The 15,214-nt window shown below is 40.9% G+C and overlaps 1 protein-coding gene across 1 annotated transcript in view; it reads right to left on the bottom strand.

The window, feature by feature from the left end:
• LOC106593452 (intersectin-2) overlaps nucleotides 1-15,214 on the bottom strand; it is a 102,405-nt gene that overhangs the window by 42,667 nt on the left and 44,524 nt on the right. The window contains exons 11-12 of the mRNA XM_045695265.1: nucleotides 11,197-11,339; nucleotides 110-173 (exon numbers count right to left, since the gene is read on the bottom strand). Coding sequence (XP_045551221.1) covers nucleotides 110-173; nucleotides 11,197-11,339 — 207 coding nt within the window. The remainder of the gene's footprint in view (nucleotides 1-109; nucleotides 174-11,196; nucleotides 11,340-15,214) is intronic.

A 15,214-nucleotide genomic window follows, 5' to 3' on the forward strand; every position in this document is an offset into this window, starting at 1 on the left:
ACGCACGCACGCACACACACACACACACACACACACACACACCAATAAAATACACACACATTCAGAAAGACGAACACGCACAGAGACAGACAGCCACACACAAACTCACCAGATGGTAGCTAGCTGTGTCTGGGTCAGGTTGGAGGCAGTCAGGGCGTTCCTCACCTGAGGGCCTGAGAAACACAACACAACAACCTATTACAAACTAAGACACTACCTATAGACCTGATCTGAACCAGAAACAAGGACACAGACCTGAACCAGAAACAAGGAAACAGACCTGAACCAAAAACAAGGTCACAGACCTGAACCAGAAACATGGACACAGACCAGAACCAGAAACAAGGACACAGACCTGAACCAAAAACACGGTCACAGACCTAAACTGAAACAGAAACATGGACACAGACCAGACCTGAACCAGAAACAAGGACACAGACTAGAACCAGAAACAAGGACACAGACCTGAACCAGAAACATGGACACAGACCAGAACCAGAAACAAGGACACAGACCTGAACCAAAAACAAGGTCACAGACCTAAACTGAAACAGAAACATGGACACAGACCAGACCTGAACCAGAAACAAGGACACAGACCAGAACCAGAAACAAGGACACAGACCAGAACCAGAAACAAGGACACAGACCTGAACCAGAAACAAGGACACAGACCTGAACCAGAAACATGGACACAGACCAGAACCAGAAACAAGGTCACAGACCTGAACCAGAAACAAGGACACATAACTGAACCAGAAACAAGGTCACAGACCTGAACCAGAAACAAGGACACAGACCAGACCTGAACCAGAAACATGGACACAGACCAGACCTGAACCAGAAACAAGGACACAGACCTGAACCAGAAACAAGGACACAGACCTGAACCAGAAACAAGGTCACAGACTTGAACCAGAAACAAGGACACAGACCTGAACCAGAAACAAGGACACAGACCTGAACCAGAAACAAGGACACAGACCTGAACCAGAAACAAGGACACAGACCTGAACCAGAAACAAGGACACAGCCTGAACCAGAAACAAGGACACAGACCTGAACCAGAAACAAGGTCACAGACCTGAACCAGAAACAAGGACACAGACCTGAACCAGAAACAAGGACACAGACCTGAACTGAACCAGAAACATGGACACAGACCAGACCTGAACCAGAAACAAGGACACAGACCTGAACCAGAAACAAGGACACAGACCTGAACCAGAAACAAGGACACAGACCTGAACCAGAAACAAGGACACAGACCTGAACCAGAAACAAGGACACAGACCTGAACTGAACCAGAAACAAGGACACAGCTACTGACCAAAACTACTGACCACAACTACTGCTCTGGTCTAGCTCTGGTCTGCACTTTAAATTAGAACTACTTAAATGTGCATAAATTATAGTAGTGACTGGTTATAGTAGTGATAATACCTAACAATAATTGAAATAGCGGTCGTAGCTGTTAAAAGCTAACAGCGTCGCGGAACCCATGCAAAAACAAGTTTGTTATTTATGTTTAACCTAAAGATTGGTTGTTTTAATTAAAATAACAAACCCGGATGTTTCCAGCACGCAGTGTTTAGCTACGCACTCTGACGATGTCAGATTTGAAAGAAAGATGTCGTCTCACATCACCCGATCCACCATCCTATTTCTATCCCCAAATAAAATCCTAAAACTGTATATCCATTACATCATCATTCAACTACAATTACACTTCATTTACACTGAACGTTTTCCAAAAAAGTAAATCATACAAGTATTTATCTGAAACCCACAGCATGAATGATTCAGAGTTGCTTTGCTTTCCTAAGAGTGTTGTCCACGTGACCTGACAGAACATCTGTTTATCCCACTTTCTTCTATCCGTTTTCACACACAACAACTGAAGGTTAGACATATGGGTGATATAGTAGCCTATCACAGTAATATGGTTGATATAGTAGCCTATCACAGTAATATGGTTGATATAGTAGCCTATCACAGTAATATGGTTGATATAGTAGCCTATCACAGTAATATGGATGATATAGTAGCCTATCACAGTAATATGGATGATACAGTAGCCTATCACAGTAATATGGGTGATATAGTAGCCTATCACAGTGATATGGGTGATATAGTAGCCTATCACAGAAATATGGGTGATATAGTAGCCTATCACAGTAATATGGATGATATAGTAGCCTATCACAGTAATATGGTTGATATAGTAGCCTATCACAGTGATATGGGTGATATAGTAGCCTATCACAGAAATATGGGTGATATAGTAGCCTATCACAGTAATATGGATGATATAGTAGCCTATCACAGTAATATGGTTGATATAGTAGCCTATCACAATAATATGGGTGATATAGTAGCCTATCACAGTAATATGGATGATATAGTAGCCTATTACAGTAATATGGATGATATAGTCGCCTAGCACAGTAATATGGATGATATAGTAGCCTAGCACAGTAATATGGTTGATATAGTAGCATATTACAGTAATATGGATGATATAGTAGCCTATCACAGTAATATGGGTGATATAGTAGCCTATCACAGTAATATGGTTGATATAGTAGCCTATCACAATAATATGGGTGATATAGTAGCCTATCACAGTAATATGGATGATATAGTAGCCTATTACAGTAATATGGATGATATAGTCGCCTAGCACAGTAATATGGATGATATAGTAGCCTAGCACAGTAATATGGTTGATATAGTAGCATATTACAGTAATATGGATGATATAGTAGCCTATCACAGTAATATGGGTGATATAGTAGCCTATCACAGTAATATGGTTGATATAGTAGCCTATCACAATAATATGGATGATATAGTAGCCTATCACAGTAATATGGATGATATAGTAGCCTATCACAGTAATATGGATGATACAGTAGCCTATCACAGTAATTTACATTTAAGTCATTTAGCAGACGCTCTTATCCAGAGCGACTTACAAATTGGTGCATTCACCTTATGATATCCAGTGGAACAAGTAATATGGGTGATATAGTAGCCTATCACAGTAATATGGGTGATATAGTAGCCTATCACAGTGATATGGGTGATATAGTAGCCTATCACAGTGATATGGGTGATATAGTAGCCTATCACAGTAATATGGATGATATAGTAGCCTATCACAGTGATATGGGTGATATAGTAGCCTATCACAGTGATATGGGTGATATAGTAGCCTATCACAGTGATATGGGTGATATAGTAGCCTATCACAGAAATATGGGTGATATAGTAGCCTATCACAGTAATATGGATGATATAGTAGCCTATCACAGTAATATGGTTGATATAGTAGCCTATCACAATAATATGGGTGATATAGTAGCCTATCACAGTAATATGGATGATATAGTAGCCTATTACAGTAATATGGATGATATAGTCGCCTAGCACAGTAATATGGATGATATAGTAGCCTAGCACAGTAATATGGTTGATATAGTAGCATATTACAGTAATATGGATGATATAGTAGCCTATCACAGTAATATGGGTGATATAGTAGCCTATCACAGTAATATGGTTGATATAGTAGCCTATCACAATAATATGGATGATATAGTAGCCTATCACAGTAATATGGATGATATAGTAGCCTATCACAGTAATATGGATGATACAGTAGCCTATCACAGTAATTTACATTTAAGTCATTTAGCAGACGCTCTTATCCAGAGCGACTTACAAATTGGTGCATTCACCTTATGATATCCAGTGGAACAAGTAATATGGGTGATATAGTAGCCTATCACAGTAATATGGGTGATATAGTAGCCTATCACAGTGATATGGGTGATATAGTAGCCTATCACAGTGATATGGGTGATATAGTAGCCTATCACAGTAATATGGATGATATAGTAGCCTATCACAGTGATATGGGTGATATAGTAGCCTATCACAGTGATATGGGTGATATAGTAGCCTATCACAGTAATATGGATGATATAGTAGCCTATCACAGTAATATGGATGATATAGTAGCCTATCACAGTAATATGGTTGATATAGTAGCCTATCAAAGTAACGAGACAAATTATTTTAATACATCTAACGTTGATGATATGTAACGGATTGCTAAAAACAGTCATATAAAACTTTTTTTAAACTTCTACCTAGCTAAAGAGTTAAAGCAAGTCTCACCAATTATACTTCATTTACAATTATCATCTAGTTCAAATCTCGATGATTAGTTGAACCAGCTGTGTAGTGTTAGGGCAATAAACCCAAAACACGCACCCCTTGGGGTCCTGAGGACCGAGTTTGGGAAACCACGAGCTAGATATTCATCTGGACACTACTCCTCTTACACCATTTAAGATAGAAACGACATTCAAACTTTAAAATGTGCAGATTGATCTGGAATAGTGTGCTTGTGTACAACTTTTTTTGATATTATTTATACTATACATTTTGTCTGTCTTCCTCTTTATCCACTTTAATGGGACTTTTTAACATTCTAAAACTCCGCATTGTGACATCGTCACTTCAAACATTCACTGTAAACAACGTCGATTTTTGACACATCAGCTACGTTGAAATCACATATGAAATCTTTCCTCTTCTTCTCTGCTTTTCAAAACAGAATTATCTGGTAACGATCAAATGTTACAGCTGTTTAAGTAACCATATAAACAACAGTTCCCTAAAACGATTTATAAACTTAACTTTTGACCACTTCCCAAACAAGTTACAGAAAAAGTTTGAAGATATGACATCTTTGTCTACCAACGCTGAGATGTTTAGACAGACCTTACTTAGATTGCGTGTCAACATTATTTTCATACTATAAACCTTTTTAAATAACTTTTTTTAATATAAAAATAACTCACCAACGGTAATTATAGAACCGTTCAAGCTACATTAACTAAAAACCAATGTTCAGTTCATTCCAACTTCTATTTTGTATTGTATTTTTCACCAACTATAATTATATAAATTACAATAATATAAATCACCAACAGTATCTTATGAACCATTCAAGCTAGATAAGGCAAACCGACTTTCATTTGTTCAGGCTATTGACTGGTATAACTATAACCAGTCACTACCATTACTACTGTAGACACTACCACTACTATAACCAGTCACTACCATTACTACTGTAGACACTACCACTACTATAACCAGTCACTACCACTACTATAACTATAACCAGTCACTACCATTACTACTGTAGACACTACCATTACTATAACCAGTCACTACCACTACTATAACTATAACCAGTCACTACCACTACTACTGTAGACACTACCACTACAACTGTAGACACTACCACTACTACTGTAGACCAGGCTCTGGCTTGGTCACTCAAAGCCACTCCTGTGTTGTCTTGGCTGTGTGCTTAGGGTCATTGTCCTGTTGGAAGGTGAACCTTCGCCCCAGTCTGAGGTCCTGAGTGCTCTGGAGCAAGTTTACATCAAAGGTCTCGCTGTACTTTGCTCATTTTATCTTACCCTCGATCCTGACTAGTCTCCCAGTCCCTGCTGCTGAAAAGCATCCCCACAGCATGATGCCGCCACCACCATGCTTCATCGTTGGGATGGTATTGGCCCGCCCGTTGATGAGCGGTGCCTGGTTTCCTCCAGACGTGACGTTTGGCATTCAGGCCAAAGAGTTCAGTCTTGGTTTCATCAGACCAGAGAAACTTGTTTCTCATGGTGCGATGGTGGAGGCACCTGAGCTCAATTTCTCATAGCAAAGGGTCTGAATACTTATGTAAATCAGTTTATTTTAATTTTAATACATTTGCAAACATTTCTAAAAAACTTTTTTCGCTTTGTCATGATGGGGTATTGTGTGTAGATTGATGAGAATTGTTATTTATTTAATCCATTTTAGAATAAGGCTGTAACGTAACAAAATGTGGAAAAAGTGAAGGGTTTTGAAAACTTTACGAATGCCCTGTACTTTAACTTCTACCACAAAAATATTTTGAAACCTTAAAACTTGAAACGTTTTACTTTTTGGTAAAGCACCATCTCGATATTATTATTGTTCTTCTTCCATAAGGCAAAATTAAAAAGCAAATTCCCGTGAGATGGTGAGGCCTAGGAGGGTGCAACCTGGCATGATGGTAAAGGGCCATGTGCCACACCCTCTCATGCAATGCCAATTGGCCACATGGTGGCGCTAAAACAATTTATTGAAAATTCACATTTTGAATGGTCCCTCCCCTAACAAGCAACAAATCTGCCTGAAAAACCCATAAGGTATGCCAACATTATGGATTGTTTGCATTTTTGAATTTTGTGAAAAACACTCAAAACGCAACTCGAGGCACCGAATGACGGATCTGTGCAAAAACTTTATACACAGCATCTGTGGACCAATGTCTCTCAACGCAACATTTTCCAGACTAGTACCTAAAATAACCGTGAGCTGGCAAATAAGAAAATGAAAAAAATCAGTCACGGATATTATTTTGTATCCAAACATGTTCCAAACACTGTCGAGACCTGCAATATTCAGATCGACCACACGGTGGCGCTACAACTGGCACGTTTATATATCTGTTTGACTCAGAGTGATGAAATTTGGCACACAGGCTCAGGGATATGAGTCCAGCTAACCTGTAAAGTAAGGTTCAGTTTGGCCGCAGGGTGGTGCTGTTGGCAGGAAAAAACATTCATGCAAGCTCATTGGCTCAGAGCGGCCATATTGTTTTGAGCTAGAGACCTGGAAAACGTTTAAAAACATGGGTACATAGATGCTAGTCGGTCCAGCGGTTCTGTAGGAGAGGTTTAAAGAGGTTCAACAACATAAAGAATTGTGCAAAATATACTGAACAAAAATATAAACAACAATTTCAAAGATTTTACTGAGTTACAGTTCATAGAAGGAAATCAGTCAATTGAAATAAATTCATTAGGTCCTAACCTATGGATTTCACATGACTGGGAATACAGATATGCATACAGTGCCTTCGGAAACTATTCAGACCCCTTGACTTTCTCCTCATTTTGTTACTTTACAGCCTTAATCTAAAATGGATTAAATTGTTTTTTTCCTCATCAATCTACACACAATACCCCATAATGACATGAAAATACCCCATAATGACTACGTGAAAACAGGTTTTTAGAAATGTTTGCAAATTTATAAAAATATTTAAAAAACTGAAATATCACATTTACAGAAGTATTCAGACCCTTTACTCAGTACTTTGTTGAAGCACCTTTGGCAATAATTACAGCCTCCATTCTTCTCTGCAGATCCTCTCAAGCTCTGTCAGGTTGGATGTGGAGCGTCGCTGCACAGCTATTTTCAGGTCTCTCCAGAGATGTTTGATCGGGTTCAAGTCTGAGCTCTGGCTGGGCCACTCAAGGACATTCAGAGACTTGTCCTGAAGCCACTCCTGTGTTGTCTTGGCTGTGTGCTTAGAGTCATTGTCCTGTTGGAAGGTGAACCTTTGCCCCAGTCTGAGGTTTTCATCAAGGATCTCTCTGTACATTGCTCCGTTCATCTTTCCCTCGATCCTGACTAGTCTCCCAGTCACTGCCGCTGAAACACATCCCCACAGCATGATGCTGCCACCACCATGCTTCACCGTAGGGATGGTGCCAGGTTTCCTCCAGACGTGACGCTTGGCATTCAGGCTAAAGAGTTCAATCTTGGTTTCATCAGACCACAGAATATTGTTTCTCATGGTCTGAGAGTCTTTAGGTGCCTTTTGGCAAACTCCAAGTGGGCTGTCATGTGTCTTTTACTGAGGAGTGTCTTCTGTCTGGCCACAATACCATAAAGGCCTCATTGGTGGAGTGCTGCAGAGATGGTTGTCCTTCTGGAAGGTTCTCCCATCTCCACAGAGAAACTCTGGAGCTCTGTCAGAATGACAATCTGGTTATTGGTCACCTCACTGACCAATGCCCTTCTCCCCCGATTGCTCAGTTTTGCCGGGCGGCCAGCTCTAGGAAGATTCTTGGTGGTTCCAAACTTCTTCCATTTAATAATGATGGAGGCCACTGTGTTCTTGGGGACCTTCAATGCTACAGACATTTTTTGGTACACTTCCCCAGATCTGTACCTCGACACAATCCTGTCTCAGAGCTCTACGGACAATTCCCTCGACCTCATGACATGGTCATTGCTCTGACGTGCACTGTCAACTGTGGGACCTTATATAGACAGGTGTGTGCCTTTCCAAATCATGTCCAATCAATTGAATTTACTACAGGTGGACTACAATCAAGTTGTAGAAACATTTAAAAGATGATCAATGGAAACAGGATGCACCTGAGCTCAATTTCAAGTCTCATAGCAAAGGGTAGAAATACTTATGTAAATAAGTTATTTCTGTTTTTATTTAATACATTTTAGAATAAGGCTGTAACGTAACAAAATGTGGAAAAAGTCAAGGGGTCTGAATACCTACCGAAGGTACTGTATGTTAGTTATAGATACCTTTTATTTAAAAGGAAGAGAAAAAAAAAACAGTGACCACCATTTGACTCAATCAGCGTGACACATCGCCTTCTCATAGAGTTCATCAGGATGTTGATTGGGCCTGTGGAAGGTCGTCATGCTCCTCTTCAATGGCTGTGTGAAGTTACTGGATATTGGCGGGAACTGGAACATGTTGTCGATCCAGAGCATCCCAAACATGCTCAATGTGTTGATTGTGGCCTGTGAAATGTTGTAAAAGCAGTTTGCTGATGTCAACGTTGTGAACAGAGTGCCTAATGGTGGCGGTGGGGCAGGAACAAGCTACAGACAACCAACACAATTGCATTTTATCGACGAGATCCAGAGGCCCATTTTCGTGCCATTCATCCCCCACCATCACCTCATGTTTCAGCATGGTAATGCACGGCCCCACACCGCAAGGATCTGTACACAATTCCTGGAAGCTGAAAATGTCCCAGTTCTTCCATTGCCTGTATACTCCCCAGACATGTCACCCGTTGAGCACGTTTGCGATGCTCTGGATCAACGTGTACGACAGCATGTTCCAGTTCCTGCCAATATCCAGCAACTTCACACAGCCATTGAAGAGGAGTCAGACAACATTCCACAAGCCACAATCAACAGCCTGATCAACTCTATGTGAAGGAGATGTGTCGTACTGCATGAGGCGTACGGTGGTCCCACCAGATACCGACTGGTTTTCTGGAATAGAACACGTAAGTGGGGGGCCTCTACCTTTTTAAAGGTATCAGTGACCAACAGATGCATATCTGTATCCCCAGTCATGTGAAATCCATAGATTAGGACCTAATGAATGTATTTCAATTGACTGATTTCCTTCTATGAACTGTAACTCAGTAAAAATCTTTGAAATTGTTGCATGTTGCGTTTTTTATGTTCAGTGTATAACCAACAGGGCCAAGAACGGTTAGGTTCTGTAAGTACAAAGAGAAGGAAGCACTGCCTTGTTCTCCAACCATCAGTCAACTGATGTAGTATAACATAATTGTATTTATTTTTATTTATTTTATTTCACCTTTATTTAACCACGTAGGCAAGTTGAGAACAAGTTCTCATTTACAATTGCGACCTGGCCAAAGCAGTTCGACATCATACAAAAACACAGAGTTACACATGGAGTAAAACAACATACAATCAATGATACAGTAGACAAAAATAAGACTATATACAATGTGAGCAAATGATGTGAGATAAGGGAGGTAACGGCAAAAAAGGCCATGGTGGCAAAGTAAATAAAGTATAGCAAGTAAAACACTGGAATGGTAGATTTATAATTTGAAGAAAGTTCAAAGTTAAAATATAAATAATATGGTGCAAAGGAGCAAAATAATAAATAAAATAAATAAATACAGTAGGGGAAGAGGTAGTAGTTTGGGTTAAATTATAGATGGGCTATGTACAGGTGCAGTGATCTGGGAGCTGCTCTGATAGCTGGTGCTTAAAGCTAGTGAGGGAGATAAGTGTTTCCAGTTTCAGAGATTTTTGTAGTTCGTTCCAGTCATTGGCAGCAGAGAACTGGAAGGAGAGACGACCAAAGGAGGAGTTGGCTTTAGGGGTGACCAGAGAGATATACCTGCTGGAGCGCGTGCTACAGGTGGGTGCTGCTATGGTGACCAGTGAGCGGAGATAAGGGGGGACTTTACCTAGCAGGGTCTTGTAGATGACCTGGAGCCAATGGGTTTGGCGACGATTATGAAGCGAAGGCCACCCAACGAGAGCGTACAGGTCGCCAACGAGAGCGTACAGGAAGGATAAATGGGGGAGGTTGGGCGAGTATCTGTGGAGGGTGCAGTGCTGTTGAATGCAGTAGGGGTAGTTAGGTGGAAAGCATGGCCAGCTGTAGAAAAATGCTTATTGAAATTCTCAATTATAGTGGGCTTATCGGTGGTGACAGAGTTTCCTATCCTCAGTGCAGTGGGCAGTTGGGAGGAGGTGTTCTTATTCTCCATGGACTTTACAGTGTCCCAGAACTTTTTAGAGTTTGAGTTGCAGGAAGCAAATTTCTGTTTGAAAAAGCTAGCCTTGGCGTTTCTAACTGCCTGTGTGTATTGGTTTCTAACTTCTCCGAAAAGTTGCATATCGCGGGGGCAGTTCGATGCTAATGCAGAACGCCACAGGATATTTTTGTGTTGGTTAAGGGCAGTCAGGTCTGAGGAGAACCAAGGGCTATATCTGTTCCTGGTTCTAAATTTCTTGAAAGGGGCATGCTTATTTAAGATGGTGAGGAAGGCATTTAAAAAAAATAACCAGGCATCCTCTACTGACGGGATGAGGTCAATATCCTTCCAGGATACCAGGGCCAGGTCAATTAGAAAGGCAAACAATAATAATAATAATAATAATAATAATAATAATAATATAACATCCAGCATCTCTTGGAAGATAAGTTAATAAACAAGTTCCTCTCTACATCAGGTACGGTTAGGTGGCTGTGTACGGTCGAGGGGTCAGGAACATTAGTTGTCACCACCAGAGAAGTATTCACTCATCAGCTTGGAGACAGAAGAGAAAGAGAGCAGAGAGAGAGAAGAGAGAAATGAGAGAGTAGAGAGAAGAGAGAGAAGATAAAGAGAGAGAAGATAAAAGAGAGAGCGAGAAACAAGAGAGAGAGAGAAGAGAGAGAGAGAGAAGAAAGAGAGAAACGAGAGTAGAAAGAGTAGAGAGAAAAGAGAAGAGAGAGAAGAGAGAGAGAGAAGGGAGAAGAGACAGGTAGTTGTAACTCACCAGAGAGGTATCCACTCATCAGCTTGTCCAGACTGTTAAACTGTTGTCTGTACTTCAGCCTGGTGGACTGGGGAACAGACCAATCACAAGAGCACGTCTTGGGAGAGTTACTGGCCAGGGAGGTGGTGGAGGAGGAGTTAGAACTGGAAAGGGGAGAAGGAGAAAGAGAGAGAAAGAGAGAGAAAGAGAGAGAGAGAGAGAGAGAGAGAGAGAGAGAGAGAGGGAGAGAGAGAGAGAGAGAAAGAGAGAGAGGGGTTAGGGGAGAAGACAGAGATGGAGAGGGAGAGGGCAGAGCGAGGAGAGAGAGAGGGAGGAGAGAGAGAGAGAGAGAGAGACAGGGGGAAAGAGATATACGAGAGAGAGAGAGCGAGAGAGAGAGAGAGAGAGAGAGAGAGAGATTTTGTTATACACATTGATTTCAGAAAAAAGCAGAGCCCAGTCTGGCAGAAGAGAGGCAGAGAGAAATATTACAGACCTAATGTACTATGATGTCAAATTACCTTCAAGCTTTATTCTTTCTTTCTTGTGAGAAACGTTGCAATTTCAACCAGTTGCCAATGGTGTAAAGTACTTAAGTAAAAATACTTTAAAGTACTACTTAGATCATTTTTATGGGGGGGTATGTGTACTTTTACTCCACTACATTCCTAAATAAAACAATGTATTTTTTACTCCATACATTTTCCCTGACACCCAAAAGTACTCGTTACATTTTTGAATGCTTAACAGGACAGGAAAATTGTTAAATTCACACACTTATCAAGAGAACATCCCTGGTCATCCCTACTGCCTCTGATCTGGAGGACTCACTAAACAGAGAACATCCCTGGTCATCCCTGATCTGGAGGACTCACTAAACAGAGAACATCCCTGGTCATCCCTACTGCCTCTGATCTGGACTCACTAAACACAAATGCTTCATTTTTAAATTATGTCTGAGTGTTGGAGTGTGACTATCCGTAAAATAAAAACATTTAAATTAAAATATGCTGTTTGGATTGCCTAATAGAAGTCATTTAAAATAATTTCTACTGTTACTTTTGATACTTAAGTATATTTTTGCAATTACATTTACCTTTGATATTTCAGCATAATTGGCCCAGCTTCGTCTGGGTTTGGCCCGGGGTAGGCCGGCATTGTAAATAAGAATTTGTTCTTAACTGACTTGTCTAGTTAAATAAAGTTTTTATTTTTTTAAACAAAATACTTTTAGCGTTTTACTCAAGTAGTATTTTACTAGGTGACTTTCACTTTTACTTGAGTCATTTCCTATTACAATTTTTTCCAATTGCTAACACACTTAAAATGACATGCACAGCACAATTATTTAAACTGACACACAGAGAGCAAAACCTCTTCTCAAGTCTCCAAAAGTCTAAACACATTTTCTGCTTTACACACATTTTGCAATTCAAAATGGCACTTTTTAAATGCACTGCACACGGTTCTCTGCATAAGACACAGCAATCTGACATAAAGTCACATGTTAGCCATTTCAAAACACTGCCATTCAAAATGACACTACATGAGCTAATTGGCCAATACATGTGCCACCTGGCCAAACACCTCAATGGTTAATTGTTACCACTTCAGTCAGGAAGTAAGCACTATGAAAAGACCACAGGTGAGCAACTTTTCGTTTTACAACAACAATGGAAGCCGTTGCAGAGAGAGGAAGAGGAAGAGGGTGAGAGGTAGAGGTAGAGCTGGTAGAGGAGTTCGTGGCCAAAAGAAGACAACAACTTTCAAATGAAATCAGAGCAACCTTAGTTGATCATGTCATCGACCGTGGGCTGACAATGCGAGAGGCTGGACAGAGAGTGCAGCCCAACTTGAGCCGGTTTTTACTGTCGCCTGTGTCATCCGGACATGTAGACTGGAGTGCGGGTATGTAACCAAAATGTCTTTCACACCATGTCATAGTGTATCAGTTGGGTGACACCTGTTTACTTCATAAATGGCTGATGTCATACACTAACTGCACACATTTCCTGTAGAATTTACTCTACTGTGGGGGAAATATCTTTAGGCTGCATTGTCCAAGCCCTATATTTTTGGGGGGGTTTTGTTTTTCTAAAGGACTGAGAGATGCAACCATGGTAGAGGAAGGGGCCAAATGTTCACCGGGGTACAGGAGGAAGCTGCCATTGTAAACTTGGATTTTGGAAAAGAATGAAATCAGATTATGAGAAATTCAAAGCCACATCATCCAAGACAACACCATATTCAACAACATTCAACGAGTCAGTCTGTCCACATTGGCTCGCATTCTCAAGCGAAACCAAATCATAATGAAACAACTTTATAAGGTGCCGTTTGAGAGAAAATCTCAAAGAAACAAAGAGGTCAGACGAGCATATGTGGATGTAAGTACAATATTGACTGCAGTACACTACATGCAACATTGTACTGGATAACACCATATTGACCGCTTTTGTTCTTTGTTTTCAGGGAGTACTGGAAATGGATACTCATACAATCCCACATGAGTTCATCTTTATAGATGAGGCTGGGTTCAACCTAGCAAAGACCAGAAGAAAGGGGGAGAAACGTCATTGGCCACAGGGCCATTATAGATGTTCCTGGCCAACGTGGTGGGAACATCACAATGTGCGCTGCCATCTCCAATACGCATGGTGTCCTCAAACCGTCATGCCAACCTTGGACCATACAACACAGCCCATATTCTCACATTTCTGGACAGACTCCACAGCATTCTCATACCACCAGAGCGTATGAATGATGCAGACCATCAAAGAACCCGGTACGTTGCAGTATGGGACAACGTGAGCTTTCATCGTGCAGCCCCAGTCCAAAACTGGTTTGCTGACCTCCCACCATACTCACCATTTCTGAACCCCATAGAAGAGTTCTTTACGACATGGCGGTGGAAGGTATACGACCGGCAGCCCATTGTGCGCATGCCTCTTGCGCAGGCTATGGAAGAGGCATGTGATGAGATTGATGTGGGCGCGATTCAGGGATGGATAAGTCACTCAAGGCGCTTCTTCCCTCGATGTCTGGCAAGGGAAGATATTGCCTGTGATGTGGACGAGGCGTTGTGGCCAGACCCAGCTGTGCGGCAAGATGCTGCCTAATTATTTTCCTTGCCTCTCTCTTTTTTTCTATATATTTTTTCAGCAATTTTCTTTTTTCAGTTTACTGTTTTTTTTGTGAGCATATTTTTGTTCAGTCCAATGTAAATATATCTGCTGTACATATGTTGCACTGACTTGTTTGGTGAAAAATAAAAAATAAAATGGTTTCAACAGCATGTGTGTGTGTGTATCTGCAAATATTTCTGTGCATCTGAAGAATTTTCTACAATTTGAACTATTTTAGTATTATGGCAAAGCATCCTAAAGATTGAGAGTGCTTTTCATTATGCCCAGCAGTGTGTGGTTGGCTAGCCACAAATCTGGTCATATGAATGAAGTGTGTGCCATTTCGTGCAAACGTTTGATTTTGATAATGCAGGATATATGAGGTATTTTGCAGTTTGGGTGTGTGGTTTTGTGTTAAGTATTTTTGATAAAACCACTAGTTTGCAAAAATTGTGTTTTTTAGCAATTGGGAAAAACTGTAAGGTATCTTTACTTTTAATCAAGTATGACAATTGAGAACAATTTCCACCACTGCATATTGCCCCCTCCCTCGGTCATCTCCGAGCTCTGAGGCTGCTGGCTTCAATATTTTGGTCCAGCTCACTGATGCACAGAGAGAGAGAGAGAGAGAGTCCCACTAACCTGATTTCACTGGCCTTCATTAGTTTTAGAAGAGGAATGAGGAAACTGCCAAACAGAATACCCGTCACACAATTTCCAGACACACAGCCTTAAGTCCATACGTTTTCCCTGACACCCAAAAGTACTCGTTACATATCGACAGGAAAATGGTCCAATTCACACACTTAACAAGAGAACATCTCTAGTCATCCCTACTGCCTATGATCTGGAGGACTCACTAAACAGAGAACATCCCTGGTCCTCCCTACTGCCTCTGATCTGGAGGACTCACT

The sequence above is a fragment of the Salmo salar genome, chromosome ssa15, assembly GCF_905237065.1.
Source record: "Salmo salar chromosome ssa15, Ssal_v3.1, whole genome shotgun sequence".
NCBI lineage: Eukaryota > Metazoa > Chordata > Actinopteri > Salmoniformes > Salmonidae > Salmo > Salmo salar.